Here is a 12294-nt window from a genome sequence, read left to right as displayed (position 1 = left end):
CTTGTTTGTGAGACTTTAATCTCTAATTATTATGGGCTGTAATTTTTCCTTTCTTCCAAGGAAAATGCCCATCTAGACTGGAAGATTTTTTCCAAAAATGGAGTGCTCTTCATCAAGACATTGCTTCCTTTGGGTTAAGTGGCTCAACATGCTCCTGCTATACTCAGAACCTTCATGCCTGACTTTCTTCTTTTTCCCCTTTACACCGTGTAGCTGAGAGGAGCATGTAGGCTGCATTGACAGCAACTGATAGTCTTTAAAGGTTTCTGTCTTGTGCAGCAGTGACTATGCAACAATTTAATTTTGTAAATTTTCAAGTTTTTGAAACCTGGTTCTGAAGCTGTTGTTCCCCTGTATAGGTTGAAACTTGTTTATGCCATTGGTGCTCAACTTTTTGGCCCTGCAGGCCAACTGAATACCACTGGGTCAGGCTGTGCCTAGATCTGGTAGCACATCAGCCTGGCCATGTGAGCCCAGATTCCACCATGACCTGGCCTGGCCCTGCACACTGCTACGATTTAGTGTACAAAGCTGTGTTATCCAGCCCAAAATTTGGGAGTGACAATTAATACTGCCACCATTACCCTACTGCCAAATTTTCAGTCCTGTGTGGAGCCCCTCTGGAATGGATGAAATTGCTCCATGGGCTGGATCTGACCTGCAGGCTGGGGCAGAGCACTCCTGGCTTTTATAGAATGGTTTTAACATATTAATTTTTTTTAACAATTCTCTTTAGTTTATGTAAAATTTGTTAAAGTGTATCTGTATATAAAGGCATATTTTTGCTCTCTCCTGTTACTCAGTCTACAAGTTTAAAGAACTTGCTTTCTTCCCAAACCAAAAACGAAACTTATTGGACCATTGTAGAATTAAGTTTGAATCTCGTATCACTGTCACATTGCTAAAGTTACCTCTGTTATATCACTGGCTTTACTACAACCCAGCTTCTGTCTTTAAATACTGGGTCACTCTCTAGTTACCCTGTTCAAAATAGAGGAAGGTCTTGGCCTGGGTATTAACTGTCTTTCTAAACTAGAAATGCTCCTTCTGTCTGTTAAGTCTGAATAGGAAACCTCTTCATAGACTTTTGCAATGGGATCTTATAAAACTAATGACATATGGGCTTTAACAAGATGACTTTATTTTCAGATTTCCCTTGGCTTTAAAGCTATCATGCTGTAAAATGAAGTTAAACTGAAAAGAGTAGACATCTCAAATTGACTTTCTGTTTTTAAAGTAATGCTGTGGTTCTGTTCAGCCAGAAGAAATCAGAAAATGTATATTTTAAGCAGATTATTAAAATCATATTTCTTGGTATCTTCTCTAGAATTTCAGGTATTTCAGAGGACAGCAAGTTGTCCACTTTGGTCAACTTTCAGTGGAAATGGGCTGCATTTGAAAATTTCACCATAGATAATATTGTACATGACAGTATGAACACAGAAGATTATAGCTGTTTTCTCTCTTTAATCCTTAGACACTTGTCTGGATCGCAGAATATTACATGTTCTTTAGCACAGCCACATGGTAGTTTATAAGGACACAGCAAACTGGAAATCTAGTCAGTTAAAAAAAAAAGTAGTTACTAGACAATTCCTTTCTTTCCTTCCTTTTTCTTAGATATCTTAATATTAGGAAATGTGTTAAAAACTTATCCAGATGTAAAAGGGTTCAAATGCCTTAAAATTTTATATTGCAAAAAGCAAGAAAAAAAAATTACACAGATAGTAGTGACTAAAACTGAAATCTCTACTGTCTTTTGTTTTCCAGGATAAAGTTCTCCACAACATCATGCCCATTTTTACTTTCATGGGGGCAAATGTCATGCGTCTAGATGATACTTACAGTTTCCAAGTAATTAGTAAAACAGTGAAAATGGTTATTCCTGCTGTCATACAGGTAAGATGTTTTCATTCGTTACTAGATGGGAGAAGGCTGTAAACAGTGCAGTCAGGCATTTTAAAAAAACTACAGCTGAATTATAGCTGTAGCTGAATTATAATATCGATGGAGAATATATTATAGCATGGCTTTTTACTGGGTATCAACAGACCAGAGTAGCCTGGTCAGCCAGCTGGAGTCCAGCAAAAAGTAAACTGGGAAAGCATGCTCTATAACTACAGGAGTCAAAAATGGTTTTTATCAAAGATGAAATGGAGAAGATTCCTGCATACCTAGTCGGAAACATGTTTTGGTTTTCGTTTTGCAGTGACCTGCTTAAAAACTCTAGTAGAGATTAATTAAAACACCATATTTTTTCCTAAATAAGTTACTTAAATTTTTTTAGTCCACAAGCATCTTTATTGTAAATGTGAGCTGTAGTTGGAGAGGGTTATGCCTTCTTTGTGCACAGCACTTCTTAAAGACATGGGATGTGTGTGTCTGGGGGGAGGAAGGAGTTAGCTTTTTGCCATAGAAGTCTCAGGAGCAAGATCTGCTCTATCCTGTTTTTGCTGGATAGCTCAATCACATACACAGTTTGAGCTTTTCAGCCATTATTTGAAGGAAGTTAGAATGTCAGATCTTTAACCAAGATTTCTTTTCTTCCATTTTGCACTCATTCACGCTCTTTCTTTTTCTTTCTCTTTTCTTAGCCATTTGAGTTAAATAGGCTTAAATCAAACCAAACAACCAACCCTTCCTCCTGCCTTCCCCCTCCCCCCAATTTTTTTTTAAATAAGCTTGAATAAAAGCATTTTCCATCAGTTAGGGTTTGTTTGTGCATTTTCTAGTCTAATAAATATTACTAGTTCTCTTGTTTGCCGATTCTGTGAGGAAAAATATACAGTGCACAAGATTTTTTTTCTTGTTTTCTAATGGGAAAACAAGTACAAGAATTTTTTCTAGTTGCGTGTTGCAAGCTTCCTCCATGCTCAAACAAATTAAAGGAATACAAAGCCATTTTACCTTTTGTATTGTTTGTCTTTAAAAAAATCAAACTGTTCTCCAGAAAACTCTTAAAAGTAATTTGGAACTTACAGAATAGTGGCTTTTTACGTTACCAGAAAAAGTTTTTTTTATATGCAGATATGAATGCCCGTTTTGCATGTAGACTGCTGTATGTTAGTGAGTATAGATATTCTGTAAAGCCTACCAAATTATAAGCATGTTAGAGTAAGATTTGAAGGAAAAATTGAAATGCATGCTGAAGGTAAGATTTCCATGTGCTCAGCATTGGGTCACCCTTGAAAAAACTATTATTGACTTCAGGTAATGCCAGATGCTTTTGCAAATCCACCCAATTTTAATTGAAAAATATTCCATAAAATCTTCATGAAAATTCAGTGATTGAATGCTGTTTTAAGTAACATTTTAAAAGCACAAAACTTTGTTCTTTAAAAAAAACAAACAAAAACGACTGTGGTTGCAGGATTAATAGCCTGGTTTCAAGCTGATCCAATTTTTGTCCTCTTCTAAACGAGTGTGAAGAAGGGTAATGAGTGCTACTCTGAAATTTGTTCTGTTGCTCTGAATTTCCTTTGTCTTTGTAGTTTCTAATCAGGCCCTTGGGTATTTTGTAATTATATTCCTGAAGGATTGTATTCTGCAAGGACCTACTACTAAACAGTTTCTAATTCTGATTTGTTTCTTGAGATGGCTACTCACAATAATAAATACTATGCCTGGTATGTAAAGGCTTGTCTATGTTAAGAAAAATTGCGCTACTGTAACATTTTGCACCAGTACTCTGTGCTGGTGGGCTGCAGCTGCATTAGGGACTGAACAGTTAAACAGGTGGAGACTTCTTTAAGATAGAAAGGTGTTTGCCTCGAGACTGTAATGTTTGGTGGAAGTCTTGCTTTGATCTGTTTGGCTCACAAGAATGATTTCCACTTCTGTAATCATTCTGTGTGCATGGGAGAAGTCTCTTTAGGTTAATATGTTCTAACATTTTAACTTACTGCCTTGGTGATAGGCTGATGATGGTGACTCTCCAGAGACCTCGAGGGGTGTGGAGGAGGTAGTAATTAAAGTAATACGTGTGTTTGTGGATGCCTTGCCTCATGTACCTGAACACAGACGCCTGCCCATCCTGGCACAGCTGGTTGATACGTTGGGAGGGGATCGATTCCTCTGGGTTCTTCTGGTGCTACTGTTTGAACAACATGTGACCAAAACAGTGACTGCAGCCAACAGTGGAGAAAAGGTTAGAATGAGAAGGATGAACTCTTCTCTTGTAAATATATGTAGTCAGAATGATACATAGATTCTATTCATTACATCTATTTTTCCCTTTAGAAACAAAGCAATAAAGTCCCTATCTGCCATACAAATATAACTAATGGTGAACATGTTTGTTGGTTAAACCTGTCCTGAAGAGAGAGACTTAATCAAAAAAACATTTTAACATGGATATTTTCTTTCTTACCTGGCCGTTCAGTATGAAATAAAATATTTTTTCTTTCCTCTACACAAGCCAGAATAAACCATAGCATAGCCTGGTTTGACTAGAGACATGTACAGAGATGCTTGATTGTGTAGTGTAGGCCAGTTTGTAATGTTTGTTGTTACATGTCCCCAGCAACACCCTTTCCATGTTTCCTATCATTACATAGGTGAATGCTGCCGCAGCTAGATACAGCAAAAAGTACATAGCTTGTACAGAAAGTTAAAGGGAGACTTAGGATGGTTTCCAGTTCAAAATTCAGAGGTCCTTTTATTTTTAAAGGGGGCAATTAAAAACTTCACTGAAATTTACTTTTCACATTCCCCAACAAGCTTTTGAACCCAAACATAAAATATATTCAAAAAGTAAAGCAGCTGTGTTTCATTGTGCAGGGTGGATGATTTAGATACAAAAAACTGAAAAACAGCATATATGGTGCCAAGTAACTTAGATATTCAAAATATTCTTTTTTAATGAGCCATTAGTTATTCTGCTGATAGAGCTTCTATAATATTTCCATAGTATTCTTGTTGTAATATTTAATAACATGTTGGAGAAAATTTAGCAAAAGCAGTGCATTCCTGCTGATTAATTCTTTAATGAAATCGGAGGTTGATTGATGTTGGTTATGTAGAACCTGTTGAAAATTGGGAAGGGCTCTCTGCTTTGAATATCTTTTCTTGTTGCTGCTGTTATATTATTTTTGTTCTCTTTGAGGGATTCAGTTTTATTACATAAATTTTGACTCTGAGAATCAGCAAAAAAGGGCTAGAATGGCTTTTCTTTTTAATCTATACCTAGAAAGACAATAGTTTTGTCTTGGGTATTATAAAAAGAAAATTTAACCCGATTTAAAAGAATAAAAAGAGGATTTGATTTTTTTTTTTTCTTCTTCTGACTAAAATAAATGTTTTATTTGGCCACAAAATAGCACAGGGGCTCTATATAATAGGTTTCACCATCAGTCACTGGTTCAGATCCAGCTAAGATGATACTGCCAAATGAGTCTTTGGTAAAGTTTTGCATATAAAATAAGCTGGTTGTCTCAGTCCATTTCCAGCGAGCTCGTGTCTGCCAAAATGTTTTCTGCTGCTGTTCCCTTGGTAGAAGCCCTAGAAGCAACTAAGAATTCCCCAGTACTGAATATTCACATGCATTCAATAAGAAAAGTTTTTTGTTTGGTTACTAGCTCTTTAAACATGTTTTTTTGGGGGGTGGGGGGTTAATTCCTAACCAGGATACTGTTCTGGAGACGGATGTCGAATTTTGGATCGCCATCTATTGCGAATTTAATGTACAGTGTCAGTTCAAGAGCTTGATGAAAATAATCCAGTATTTAACAAAACTCCCAGAGAATAAAGAAGGTAACCATTAAACAAGTTTGTTTTGCAGAACCAACCAGTGCATGCAAGTCTTACTGTAACTTTTGTTGACTAAGTTTTTAGGGATGCAAAATGACACTAATTACATTTCTCTTATAGCTGCAGTTAAGCAGTGCATACCTCTTTTTTTCAAAAGCTTAATTCCAGAATTATTTGGGGCCAAACTACTTTTAATTTGTGGGTTGCAGTAAGAGTCTCAAAAGAAATTACTGTAAAAAGGGGTCACTGATGAGAATTTCAATGTATGCACTCTAAACTGTAATTTAGTGTGGATGTGCTTTGTAGGTCTGCTCTTCTAAGTGAATCAGGTTACATGGTTAATTTTAATGTACCTAGGGTTCTTTTGTTTTGTTTTTAAATGCAGGTTTGTGAGGGAGCAGCCCTTGTGAAAAGCATGTCCTGATGATATGTGCATTTTAATCCATTATTTAAAAGGTTTTTAAGGGTTTTTCTGTATCGTTAATGTTTATATAGGTTTTTCAGCAAAGGGGCAGTATCTCGATATAGGTGTGGAGCTTGAGATTTGTCACCCTTCTCCTAACAGTCTTTTCCATTCCATCATTTTTGAGGCAGAAGGCCCAGTAGTTTTTGCATTTGACAAAAGGAGGAGGTAAAATTCAAAATGCAAAAAAAATTGAACACAATCTCAACATTTTTCCCAAGCAATTGGAAATGAAAATGGCCACATATTACAGCAATGCTTGCTTTTTCACTTGGAGACGATTCTGTTGCTGTGCCAGATCAGTGGCATTGGCAGAAAGCCTGCTGAAGTTCAGGATGATAGTACCTCTCTTCTGCCTTTACCTCTTGTCATGCCTGTAGTATAGTACTGTTGAGATCATGAAAAACAGGATGGGAGATGGAGCCAAGAACTTCAGACAGCATTTTCTAGGAGGGTCTATTGAAAAATATAAAAAGCAGCAGACTGTCTAGGCTCTGCTGCTTCTATTCTTGCACAACCACTGCTTTTGTTGAAGACCATGTAAATTGTGCCACTGAGGTCTGTAAGATTGGGACCGGAAGTTTCAATTAATCATGTTTCACCATACATTGCTGAACAGGTCAGGGCACATTTGTCCTTCAGTGCTAAACACAGTTGATTCCAGTTTGCTATAATTGTCAACCAAAAAGCTTTTCTCTTGGCCATCGCTGAGAAAACAAATTTATTTGGGGATGTTTTAACAGATGATCCTGGACCAAAAAAACCAAGAACACGTAAGACAAAAGTGCAGGATCAAGAAGGGCAACTTTTCAATGTGGAGTCCCACTCAGACAAGCAACTGCGACATTTTAAATTTCTGTCTGTCTCCTTCACGGCACAGCTGTTGGCTTCTGAGAGATTTGTGAAAAAGGTAATCATGGGAGACTCCGTTTAAACTGTTCCCAGCTCCATGTTTAATAGCTTCAAGGCTGATTTTTGTTTTGATGTTTACTTTTCTTTCTAATGACATGAAAGAGGAGCATAAAACGACACAAGTTCTCCAGTGTATTTGGCTGACTTTCCTGTTTGCACAGTTTGGTAGCCTTTCTTAGTAGTTTGTTAATAAATTGATTTCCTATGCAGCTCTTTCTGACCGAATGTACATGATCGAACAACAAAGACAGTTGGATCCTGGCCCCAGTGAAGTTGGTGGCAAAATTGACAATGACATATTGGTGCCAGGATTTCACTCACAGACTACATTAGCATGATCATTATCGCGCACATCTACGTACAAAAACAAAGTGCCCTTGACTTATAGATGCTCAAGCCAGTGTTTAAATTGGTAAAACTAGGAATGAAAAACATATACCATTAAACCTTAAAATACAAAGCAAGCTAAAAAAATGGTTGAAGGACACTAGATACAGTTACTTATCTGTGGTGTCATTAGTTCACAAATACTAAATGTACTATAAAAATATTAAAATAGTATCTGGCTGAATCTCCCAGGTTTCCTCCTAGAATTAATTTTACATTTAATTAATTCTACATTCAGATGTTTATGCACTACTCATTAAAATACATCTTACATGTGACTGTGATAGAATCCTAACAACTAGGGGTGGGTGAAGTGGCCTGTATTCGATTCGGATTCGGCCCAGTTCTGGGGACAGTGATTCGATTTGCTGATTGGATCACTGTCCCAATTTGATTCAGCCGAATCTGAATCTGAAGATTCGATGCTGATTCGGAGAATCAGCGACTCAGCCATAGATACAACTTTATGTTTTTCCTACATACCTTAAGGTACCTAGCGTGGCTCGTGAACCCCAAGATGGTGGGGCAAACGGAGTGTCCCACAGGAGCATGGCTCGGCAATTGGCCACGGGGGGACACTGGGTACCCCCCCAGACCCAGGAAGCACCAGTTGGAGGGGTCCCCTGCATGCTCTGTGGTGGACCCAGAAGTGGACCGGAAGTACTTCTGGTCTGCTTCTGGGTTCACCGCCGAGTGCACGGGGGACCCCCCCCTGTTCTCCCGTAGGATGCTCCATCCACCCCACCATCTTAGCATTCACGAGCTGCCTGGTAGCTCTAGGTACATAGAAAAAACATATAACGCTGTGTCTACAGTTGAATCTCTCCAAATCGGTTTGGAGAGATTCAAGGGTCTCTCGATTCGATTCAGATTTGGAGATTTGGCCGCCGAATTTCCTCCAAATCGAATCAGCAACCAAAGCTTCGCCACAACCCTACTAACAACCATCCTTTTTTTTCCTTTATTTTTAAATCAGATAGTTGAATGCGGTGAAGCTGAAGAAATCCAGGAGTTGGAGCAGAGGTATACTTCAGACCCTTGCCTCACCCCACTACCCCAATTTCTAGCCTTTACAAGCTAGGAATACGTATAGATGAGATTCCTTAATGTTTGTCAGAATATTTTTAATAAATCATTTAAAAACAATAATAAATAAATAAATGAATCTTTCCTGAAGCGCCAGTGCAGTGATTTTTTTTTTTTTAAGCAAAGGCTGGCTTTCATTTGGTTGAACTTTTTAAATTGTTGTTTGTTTTGTTTATTCCTGTCAAGTGGAGGTTTAAAAAAATTAGTTCTTCCCACTTTAGGTGACCTTCCTATTTATTGTACTGTTTTTACTTATGTACATACTTCCCATGATGATGATGATGATGGGATCTCTTTATTTTTTTAGCCAGAGTGTTTTATGCTTCTTCATTCTTAGGAAAATACCTTGTCTCTTGTTGGAAGAAGAAAACTACAGTAACTGCAGATGTGGTTTAAAAAGAACTCTACAGTTAATTTTCAAAGTGTAGGCTTTTGGGAAGTATAACTTGAATGGAGTGATAATCAAGTGAAAGAAAAATGACACACAAAATGGTGTAACCCTTCATTTCAGATTTTCATGTCTCCATGGTCTTAAAAAAATCGTTCTGATTACTTGCTGTTATGAAAATAGATATGTTATGGATGCTAGATAAGTTCCTTTTAATCTACATTTTCATCTTTACCTATTATTGGATACGTCTTTTATATCTAATTCTAATGTAGTTAGAGCTACCCAAGGTGATTATTGTCTGTGGAACTTTCCGTCTCAGGATAAAATAGTTTGGTTAAGATTCTATGTTTTTCTGTCTAGCTTATTAGAAGAAGTTCTTTGCTACATAAATTTTGTGGCACGTTCAGTGGAAGAAAATGCAGACAAACCAACAGCAAAGTTTTGGCGAGTTCTGCTCAATAAATCCTATGATATGCTGGATAAAGTAAGTTTTCATTAGCCCACTTGTTGATGTTGTTTTCCCTTTGTGTAATTAACATGATGGTTATCTTTTATTTTCCCAGTGATGGTTTAATATTATATAATTAATTAGTAAGTTTTACCAATCAAGGTGGGACCTAATCATACTGTTACTTTAATTTGACAATGTCAGGACTAAAGCAATAAAATTAAGTAAACTGTCGCATTCATTTTTCTCTTTTGCACCCTTATGGCAAAAATCAGCCATGGAGATGCTCTCAGAAAGCTGTTAATTTTTCTAGTTCCTAATTTTAACTGGATTACTTGCTCTTTCTTTGAAAGAATCTAAATGAAGCAAAAAGCCTATTTGTGGTTTTAACAGTGCAGGTGCTAAGCTGGCTTACTGGCCTTGTAGGGAGTTAGAGTTAAAATATTATGGCGTTATCAACACAGTTGGTTTTCTTCTGAATTCCTTTTTCATTTCATTACCATATAACCATATAATGGTTATATATATGGTTATAATATAATAACTATTATAACCATATAATAGTTTAGCCTCTGTTATTGGAGGGTGAGGATATTACCAAAAAGGAAGGCATGTTTATGTTGCAGTTGTTTTTTCTGTTTTTTACAGGTCAATGCCTTAATGCCAACAGAGACCTTTATTCCTGTGATTAGAGGACTGATGACCAACCAGCTGCCTTCTGTGAGACGTAAAGCAATGGATCTCTTGAACAATAAGTTGCAGCAGCGCACACGTTGGCAGAAGAGCCAAGTAAGGCAGAGAGTTAAATCCGATCTTTTTTTTGTTTAGTAGCATTGCATAGATTAGTATAGAAAACAGTGTTGTGTGTAATGCTGGCAGAAAAATGATTCTCGCTTAGACATATTAGTTTTGTGCTAGCTTATAGTGCTATCAATAGTGAGGTATGGTCCACCAACACAATATAACCTACAAGAGCTGGGTTTCTGTTTACATACCTAATGTGTGTGTTTCCTCCTTTTCTCAGATTCAGCAGCTCTTAGACCTAGTTCCAGAGCTCATGGCTATTGTACAGCATAAAATAACTGAAGAGGAGGAAGAGCAAGCCATCAATAGGCAGACTGCTTTGTTCAGCATCAAACTGTTGTGCAAATGTTTTGGTACAGAGAATCCAGAGCCATTTTTGCCTGTGCTGAAAGCTACAATTGATCTGATTTCTTTAGAAAAGAAGGAAGAAAGAAACGTGACAGGAAGTGCTTTGCTCTGCATAGCTGAGGTCACTTGTACGTTGAAAGCCCTTACAATACCTCAGCTTCCAAGGTATCAGCATTTTTTAACAGGATTTGGTGCAGCAGAAACCACATACAATAAAATGCATTATGAAAAAAGACTGAAGTTTTACAGTCCAGTACAATTGAACTAAATTACAGTCTGTATGTAGGGGGCAGTGTGCTTTGTAGGTGTAGATAAAAGTATTCCAGTGTCTGGGCATGCTTCATGTGTGCTTAAGGGCAAGAAAGCTATGAAACACATTAATTATAACAGACCATTTTTGTAATCTCTGAAGTTCCTTACAGAATCATTTCTGTGGGAAATATAGACAGGAGCCTATATAACGTTTTAAAAAATCTGATAGCGTTCTAAGTGCCCCTATCTTCAGTGAAAGATTGATTTTATTTAAAGCACAGGTAACTTGTTCAGTTTGGTTGAAGACCCTCCACATGACAACAGTTGGTTCTGTCTGTTCTGGTAGACCTCGGTCTTTTAACTAACAGCTTTTTTAAAAGATTTCCTTGAATTTGGTTAAAATATTGATTTCATAGTGTAGTGGGGTCTTTCAACCAAAAATTGTTTTCTTGAAAAACTGAGAAACAGAATAGAACAGAAAATCCCAAGGAGCCAAAAGTAGAGTTCCTAGAATTGGACATGCAGGACATTTTCGAGGTGAAAATAGTACTTAGACTACATTCTAGCTGCCAAACCTCCATCTGAAATTTTGCCTTTAAATTTGTGACTGACAAAGTGGGATTCATCTTCCTCCATGTTTTACTTGGTTATTCGCAGGCTGATGCCAGCATTGCTGAAGACACTAAAACACAAAAAGGAGCTGGTCTCCAATGAGATTTACTTGCTTAGTGCAGTGACTGCCCTGCTGAAGGTTGTGGAAACATTACCACATTTCCTTAGCCCATACCTTTTGGATTCCTTGCTACAGGTGAGTTGTCTCCATCTTAGTACGGGTGATGGAGTAAGAATCAACTAAGCTATAGAAAAATAGTGATTGGTTGGTTCCTAGAATACAAAGGTCTGCTGAAGGCAATAACTGTAAAATGAACATCTCAAAAGTGTTTCTTCTAGTAACTGTTTTTGCTTTTGGGTTTCTTGTTAGATTATTCGCTTGGAAAGGATTGCAGTAGACATGGGTCCTTCATCCCAGATTTATCTTCGTGTAATGTCACTGAAAACGATGGTCGCCACACAGCTTGCTCCCCGAGTTCTCTTGCCAGCAATAACCAAGAGCTATAGTGAACTTGCAAATTCCTGGAAGGTTAGGAATGTTCTTACTTATTCTGTAATGTGACTGAACTACGTTTACACTGTTAAATGTATAGTGAATCAGAAAAGGTAAAACAAGGAAGAATTTGCCATAGTTACATGCTGAATAGGAAGGATGGGTGACAGTTCCGTTTCCAAAGACCTGGCTTTATCTGCCTGGTGCCCAAGTTAGGGATTATTTTAATCAGACCCTCATTACTGTTTTATGGCTGGAGAATGGCTTTTGAGACTTGCCATTGTCTTAAAAAATGAAGCGGGGGGGGGGGGGGGGGGGGTACCAAACTCATTAAAAGAATTGTAAAAAAC

At 37.5% G+C, this 12294-nt stretch overlaps 1 protein-coding gene across 3 annotated transcripts in view; it reads left to right on the top strand.

Annotated features, from left to right (window-relative positions):
- HEATR1 (HEAT repeat containing 1) overlaps nucleotides 1-12294 on the top strand; it is a 54057-nt gene that overhangs the window by 34929 nt on the left and 6834 nt on the right. For all 3 annotated transcript variants that reach the window (XM_019479746.2, XM_006258182.4, XM_019479747.2), the window contains 10 exons: nucleotides 1771-1899; nucleotides 3917-4147; nucleotides 5625-5751; nucleotides 6955-7121; nucleotides 8487-8533; nucleotides 9348-9471; nucleotides 10084-10224; nucleotides 10460-10752; nucleotides 11497-11647; nucleotides 11822-11980. In XM_019479746.2, coding sequence (XP_019335291.2) covers nucleotides 1771-1899; nucleotides 3917-4147; nucleotides 5625-5751; nucleotides 6955-7121; nucleotides 8487-8533; nucleotides 9348-9471; nucleotides 10084-10224; nucleotides 10460-10752; nucleotides 11497-11647; nucleotides 11822-11980 — 1569 coding nt within the window. The remainder of the gene's footprint in view (nucleotides 1-1770; nucleotides 1900-3916; nucleotides 4148-5624; nucleotides 5752-6954; nucleotides 7122-8486; nucleotides 8534-9347; nucleotides 9472-10083; nucleotides 10225-10459; nucleotides 10753-11496; nucleotides 11648-11821; nucleotides 11981-12294) is intronic.

Source organism: Alligator mississippiensis, chromosome 1 (assembly GCF_030867095.1).
Source record: "Alligator mississippiensis isolate rAllMis1 chromosome 1, rAllMis1, whole genome shotgun sequence".
Classification (NCBI taxonomy): Eukaryota; Metazoa; Chordata; order Crocodylia; family Alligatoridae; genus Alligator; species Alligator mississippiensis.
This window is presented reverse-complemented; position numbering and strand designations above follow the sequence as displayed.